Below are 7,745 nucleotides of genomic sequence, written 5' to 3' on the forward strand. Positions count from 1 at the left end.
GTCTGTTCTTGGGCTCGGCGAGTCTTGTCGAAGAGTCCCAATATTTTCTGGTTGAGTCAAGAACCGACGAGTCAAGGGATGACTCGGTGAGTTGTGTGCGAGTGGACTCAGAGTTGTTGGACTCGGCGAGTCGCAGGGTGACTCGGCGAGTTAGGTCGCGGATTGAGTGAAGTTCTGAGTATGGGAACTCGGCGAGTCATCGGGTTGACTCGGCGAGTAGGGTCAGTCAGGGGTTGACTTTGACCTTGTCTTTGACCAAGGGGTTAACCAGTGGTTTCCATGGGTATTTTGGTAATTGTTGATTATTGCTTGAGTTCAGTGCATTGGTGGTTGTCCGGAGGTGGAGATCGTATCAGTGATCAGAGCAGCTTGGGTTATCTGTTCAGTCGGCAGTTTCGAGGTGAGTTATCCTCACTATATCGACAGGGTCTACGACACCAAGGCCGACCCTTTATCGGATGGAAATCCAGATAGTTGTCTGTTATGGTATTGCTTGACATGGGCCGGAAGGCATTATGATATGGGCCGGAAGGCATTATATATTATGTGGACCGGAAGGTCATGGCCTGGAAAGGCGTATGTGTGTAAGTAGTATTTTGGCTGAGACGTAGCGTGAAGTATTGCTAGTGATCGGCTAGGCTGGTATCTTGGTTAGGGTAATGATATGCTATGTGATCTGTTGATCGATTTGCTGACTGTGAACTGTTATATGATTATATGTTATGTGCACGGTTGCTTGGTCTGGGGTTTGACCCGGTATGTATGGCTGTTCTATGATCTGTTATGTTTTGTGGGCATTTGATGTTAAGGGCCGGAAGGCGATATGTTATGGGCCGGAAGGCAATATGTTATGGGCCGGAAGGCGATGTGTTATGGGCCGGAAGGCAATGTGTTTTGGACAGCAAGGTCGTGGCCTGGAAGGGCGTATATGTGGTTGGTATTTTTGGGGGTATCTCACTAAGCTTTCGGGCTTACAGTTGTGGTTTTATGTTTTCAGGTTCTCAGGAGACTGTGGCAAGGCAAAGGCTTGATCGTACCGTTCCTCGCGTTGGTGTTATATGAAATGGACCTGGGAAATACTCTGTTAAATAATGTATTGAAAACCTTTTTGTAACAACGTTATTAAAATGGGTTATTTTTGAAAAGTTTTAATTGTTTTGAAATTTTTGGACGTTACAATTAAAAAAGAAAGCTATAAACCAAAGGGGATTTTGTTGGGTAAAAAATAAGGTTTATACTTTACTTTTCTAGGCAATTATAATTTTCAGTCTAGGACCGAAAAGTGTTTACGACCCAATGGGTGTTTACGGTCGTGAATTGGTTCATGGCCGTGAACCCATTTACGGCCCATGTTCCTCAAGTATCTATATATGTGTTAGGGGTGAGGAGTGGAGGAAAAGTGTACGGCTGAGAGAGAGAATGGAGCTTAAGTGTGTGTTAGTGTGTGTGAATCTCATGTAAAGGAGCACCATTGTATTCATCAATACATTGCAGATTCATATTCTTCTTCTTATTCTTCTCTATTTTGATCTAGCATCATCCAATTGATTGGGATCCCGCACCATCAATTGGATCTGATTGATACACAAACATATTTGGCACTTAAATATTTTTAACTATTGTTATTGTAAGTTATTTTAAGCTACTTATTTGAAAACTTATAATGATTATAAAAATATCTTTAGGAAATATTTTAGTTAAATTGAGATTACTATTTAGTTTTTTCGTTTATCATTACAATTTATCATTTTTAACTATATACAAAATATTCTTTGGCTTTTTTAAACGGAACTGAAATTTATATTTAAGTTGACATTGTAATGATATATTTAAAATAACAATTTAAGTATTTTGTCTAAATTTCTCAAAAGTTATAGCTTTAAACTGATAATGGTTTACATACAACAATATATTAAATCTAATAAATTAAGTATAATATGTTAAAAGTTAAAGATATAACTTTATAAGTAGAAGTAAAAATATTATTTTAAAATTGAAATTTAGTATATTTATAATTACACTTTAGGTTTGATATTTATTTAACCTTATTAACCAACTTATAATCATTATTAGAAAAACACTACGATTAATCACTTTTAACTATTTACAAAATATTCTTTGGGTTGTTTAAGTTAAACTAAAATTTATATTTAAGTTGACTCTGTAATGTTATACTTAAATTAATAATTTAAATATTTTATACAAATTGTTCCAAAATTATATCTTTGAAATGATAATGGTTTACATCTAACAATATATTAAAACTAATAAATTAAGTATAATATGTTAAAAGTTAAAAATAATCACTTAATAAGTAGAAGTAAAAATATTATTTTAATATTAAAATTTAGTTTATATGTGATTACACTTTAAGTTTGATATTTATTTAACCTTATTAACCAACTTATAAAAGTCATGAGAGTTTCAAATTAATGTGGTGAAATGAAAAATACATGGGAGTTTCAAATGAATATGGTGAAAGGAAAAATGTTTTCTTTATAGTATAATACGATATGATATGATATTTTAGATACTTAATTATCTAGTTGGATGGTATGTATCTAAAGGGTCTAACATTTTTTATTTCAAAATATTTTGGAAATATATGTAGTTAATTAATTGACAAACGTTATATTTACTTATGCATGGAAATTGGAATTATATCGTGTAGGATTGACTTTTAACTAAGGGAAACATAATCTTTATTAATGTAACATATATGTATATTTAAGAGCATCCATAATGGGGAGTTTAATGGAAGAGTTGAATGAGGTGACATGTCTACTTGTCATTCAATGGATACAACTCCACCATTGTGAAATGCCACTTTGGCATTCAATGGATTTGGAGTTCAATAACCATTGAACTCTTTAATGGGAAAAATGAAAGTCTTTAAATCTTTAAATAAATATTTTTTAACATGTTCCATTAAACTTGTAGAGTTTAATGCATTGTGAGATAAAAATGAATAGAGTTGTATGGAATAGTGAATGATGACGTGGCACTCCATTGAACTTTATAGAGTTCAATGCATTGTGGATGCCCTAAATCATGTTCAAAAGCTTACATATGTAATCACTATAACGTAAAAATGTTCTAAACGATATCTTTATTCATGTAATCCTTTATGATATAAGCAAATAATGATTACCACCAAATTTTGAAAACATGTATACTTTGGATGGTGTAACTGTTACACTGTAATATACATTCATACATTCACAAGTTACATCAATCAGCACGCATGGATAAACTTGTGCTTGTTCAAGATCAAGATTCTACTACAATAGAAATAGAAGACAATGAAATTACTAACATGGATTCCAATTCCGATCCATATACCGAAGAAGCTATCCTCAATTACTGGGAATCCATTCTCAATTACTGGCAATCCGAAATTTTTACAGATAACAACCAATTGATGTTGGATGGAGTTGAGGAAGAAACCAACGCTTACGTGAATGTGGAGAAGATTTATATCAATGGGAAGAGGAATTTCCAGTATCACGCCGTTGGGATTCACAAGAAGAATTATAAATGGAACGTGATGGATGAGGTTCAAGAGGAAGCATTTTGGGCTTTTGAAGCACCACCTCCCGAGTTATCTGAGTTCTTTGAAGATGGCTTTTATCAAAAAGAAAAATTGCAATTTTAAAGTAATTTTTTTTAATTGAATCTTTCTTAGTTTCTTTTTGTCTCTTAAAATGAATACATAAATAATTAATTAAGATGTTTCTTTCGCAGGAAAGAAAGATTTCAAAAATTAGATATGTTAGAAACTTGAAGATAATTGATGTTCTATCGGATGTGACTGATTCGGTTTGGGGTAAAATTTTGAAGACGGACAACTAAAAGGACGTAAGGAGCAATTATGAAATGTTTTAGGATTTAGGTGTAAATTCTAGTTAGAGAGACGGTTTTAGCAAATACTTGATACATGTTCAAATACCATTTGGAGAGAAGAAAAGTAATCCAATCTTCATTATCTTTAGCTAGACAAACAAATTTAATATGAAATCACTAAAACGAAAAGTTTCACTGAGGCATTCCAAGGTTGTAGAACTCGCTACTCGGTACCTGCTCGGCCGACTGGGGAGTAGCGAGTACTCGGATTCGGTAATTCATGTAGAAATATTTTTTGGAAAATTATATATGTCAAAATCATAAGTTAAAATCATAATTTAATTGAAATATATAACCAAAATTAGATACATGCGAATACATAAAAACTGAAATACACATAATTGTCTCAGTACGTGGATAATTACTAAAAATTTAAGATATATATATATATATATATATATATATATATATATATATATATATATATATATATATATATATGTAGTAACAATTACATGTTTGTGTTAAATAGTAAATCATTAATGACATTATGCATATTAATCTTGAAATTCTTGATTTTTTTCTCTTTTTATGACAATTTTGACCCTTTGACAAAGTTTGACCGATTTTGACCGAGTTGGCCGAGTTTGACCGAGTAGGCCCGAGTAAGACCGATTAGGCCCGAGTTTGACCGAGTTTGTCCGATTTTTGACCGAGTTTGACCGATTTTTGGCCGATTTTGATTAAATACGAGTTTTTTGGCCGAGTTGATATTACTCGCCTTGGTGGAGGGCCGATTCCGAGTACTCGACCAAGTAGGCCAAGTTTTGCAACACCGAGGCATTCCATCAAACACTAAAACATTTAATATGGATGTAAGTTTACGTATTTGTTGAAGAAAAAAATGAATTCATTCAAATTAATGTAGACGAGAGTGTCAAAAATCAATTGAGAAAGAAACTCTGGCAAGAAATTCATGCATGAACACTTTGACGACACAACTTTTACTATTGAAATTATCGATTTTCAAATCTGTTTCAGAGGTTTTGGTTATGATTTTGATCTTTTTACCGATAAAGGGTAAAATCGACACTCTTCTTCAAAGAAAAGAATTGAAGAGGAAAAAGAACTAACATGCAAAAGGAATGACAAAAAACAGGTATATTGAAGAATACGCGTGTTTTGAAGGAAACAAACATCCAATGAAACTACATGTTAGGGACCATCTACATATAAAAAATGGAAAATGTGGACTAAATTTATAAAAATAATTGCAAGAAAAATCAACGATATCTTAGATGGTTAAAAATAAAAAGTTGGACTTGGAATGCAATTTCAGAAATAACAAAGGGACCATTATTGTAATTTAGTCTTTCATTAGACGACGTCGTGTATGTTTTCCCACACTTCTGACTTCTCCAAGTAAACTTTCCACTTCCATTCTACTTTATAAATCGGAAGTTTGCTGCTTATGAGTTCGTGCTTTGTATTAATCCTTTCACAAGTTACATCAATCATCACGCATGGATCAACCTGCTCATTTTCAAAATCAAGATTCTCTTATAATAGAAGGCGATGAAATCATAAAGACTGACACCGATTCAGATTCAAATACCGAAGCGGCTGTTCCTTGTTACTGGCAATCCGCAATTTTTACAAAGAACGATCAATTCATGGTGAATAGAATTGAAGAAGGAACCAGAGATTACGTGAATGTGAAAAGGAGTTTCGTCAATGGAATGAGGAATTTCGACAAGCACATTGAAGTCGTTGCGATTCACCGGAGGAATTATCAATCGAGTGTGATCGACGAAGCTCGCCTGGAAGCGTTTAGGGTTTTTGCGGCAGCAGTTGCGAGTAGAAACGGCGGAGATCCGAATATCAAGTTTGGCTGGTATGGCGGATCTCGTGAAGAGATTCGTGAGATTTTGTTTCATGGATTCTGTTCATTTGAAAACAGATCGTCGTCGCATGGCCATGGTGTTTACTTCTCACCCGCGAACAATCCAATAGCGAGGTTAGTGACAGTTCCTTAATTCAATCAATCAATATACATATATGTGTTGTGAATTTGTGATGTATTCATATCTGCAATTTTCTGTTAATTTAATTCAGTTATGTTTGTGCCTCAGTTTGCATCATATCGTTGATAGGCTGTAAGCATAAGATATATAAGAACAAGAACCATATTCTTCAACTTCAAGATCAAAGCATATACGTTTCAAAATTGTGATCTATGTGAATTTTGACCTAAACTTCTTCCATAGTTTTCAAGATGATTTTGATGTATGATCTCGCATTTGGATCTAAGATCTTGAATCGAACTTTAGTCGATCGTTTTCCGACCAAAATTAGAGATCGAGTAGGGACGTTTGCATTGGAATCGAATATATTATTGACAATTTAAAGTTATTATACAGTTCGAGATTTTCAATTTACTAATTTTTATGATTTTAATTAATATAAAAAATCCCGATATATATTAACTTACAATGTCTTTTCGACTCTTTAACTTACTTTAACTAATTGTGGATACCAATTTTCAATATCATATAATATTTCATCAAGGTACACATACAAAATAGAAATTGCATAAAACGTTGACGTAATTGATTTTGCTTTGAAGTACTTTTGTGGATTGGCATGCAAGTATGAAACTCAACATCCATGCTTATTATAAATAAATAATAAACAATTGCCACGTGGCATTCCATTTAATAATAAAATAGTTTCTCTTTTGATTATGTTCCTTGCAGTGCAAGATTGTCAATTGCTGACGTGGATGGCTTGATGCATGTGTTACTATGTCGACTTATTTTAGGAAAACCCGAACCAATTCCTTTTGGGTCACAAATCGACCTACCAACTTCAACAGAATTCAACTCGGGTGTCGATGATATTTCTTCACCCACAAAATACATCATTTGGGAACCTTACATGAACACTACCATTCTTCCGATTTTCATTGTTACTTTCAAAAGAGAGACAATAGAAATAGGTGACGAACCATGTTTTCAATCTTCTTCTCATGTCTCTTGTCCATTTGTTACACGGAATATAACATGATGATTTCAAACTCTATATTGTAACTAATAGCTAATTCATAACGAAAATATCAAGGTCCATCATACATAAAAAAAAAAAAAAACTAAAAAAACGAAAACATTAAAAACGCTTTGAAAATTTAAGATTTTTTTAGCAATAAAAAAAGGTTAAAAAGAAGGGACTCTCAACAAAAGAGGTTGCCAAAAAAGATTATTTAAGTAAAATCGAAATATTTTGAAGGTGTGATAGTAAATTTTGGGGTTCGACCTACTTCCATATTGGGTCTATGGACCTCAAATTCGAGATAAAATTTGAAGCTTTTTGTTTTCACCTAAAGAAGATGGAACAAAGATTTGTGTCTCTAGTCTGTAAAAGACATGAGTGTTTTTCGCACCAATGTCTTCAATGGTAGTCATGGAAACACCGTGTCTTCAGTTGTGTGACAGATGCAACCTTTTAAATGTGTTGTTAATTTGAAAACTTTTAATTTTTAGGAGGGGAGTCTTTCGGTATATCAAGGTCAATGTGGATGAACATTATGAACACTCACCTCCCGAATTATTTGAGTTCTTCAAAAATGGCTTTAATAAAAATACAACATGACGAGTTTCTTGTGAGTTTTTACCTACGCGTGGATATAAAGAACATAAAAAACGGAGCTCCTATACGAAAGTTATAAAATTTTAAAGTATGAAAAATAGTTTCTCGATGGAGTACGCCCAACGTACTCGGACTAGCTTCGCTATGTGTTAGTAGCCTTGACACGTCCGAAGTCCGGAAACCGAACATAAGGCACATAGCCGCTACACCCAGCGTACTCGCATTTTGCTCGGTCGAGAAGACGCCACGACACACCC

General features: G+C 33.6%; 1 protein-coding gene across 1 annotated transcript; it reads left to right on the forward strand.

Annotated features, from left to right (window-relative positions):
- The first annotated feature begins 5,343 nt into the window (after positions 1-5,343).
- Positions 5,344-6,909, forward strand: LOC145068191 (putative inactive poly [ADP-ribose] polymerase SRO2). Its single transcript, XM_079015167.1, has 2 exons — positions 5,344-5,860; positions 6,600-6,909. Exons 1-2 carry the CDS (start codon positions 5,367-5,369, stop codon positions 6,907-6,909), a joined length of 804 nt encoding a protein of 267 aa, XP_078871293.1. The 5' UTR covers positions 5,344-5,366.
- The last annotated feature ends 836 nt before the right edge of the window (positions 6,910-7,745 follow it).

This window comes from Lactuca serriola, chromosome 8, assembly GCF_051521515.1.
Source record: "Lactuca serriola cultivar US96UC23 chromosome 8, Lser_US96UC23_V15, whole genome shotgun sequence".
Lineage (NCBI taxonomy): Eukaryota > Viridiplantae > Streptophyta > Magnoliopsida > Asterales > Asteraceae > Lactuca > Lactuca serriola.

Coding starts and splice junctions, on each gene's coding strand:
- LOC145068191 (XM_079015167.1), top strand. CDS start 5,367: ATGGATCAACCTGCTCATTTTCAAAATCAAGATTCTCTTATAATAGAA. Junction 5,861..6,599: donor GCGAACAATCCAATAGCGAG/GTTAGTGACAGT, acceptor TGTTCCTTGCAG/TGCAAGATTGTCAATTGCTG.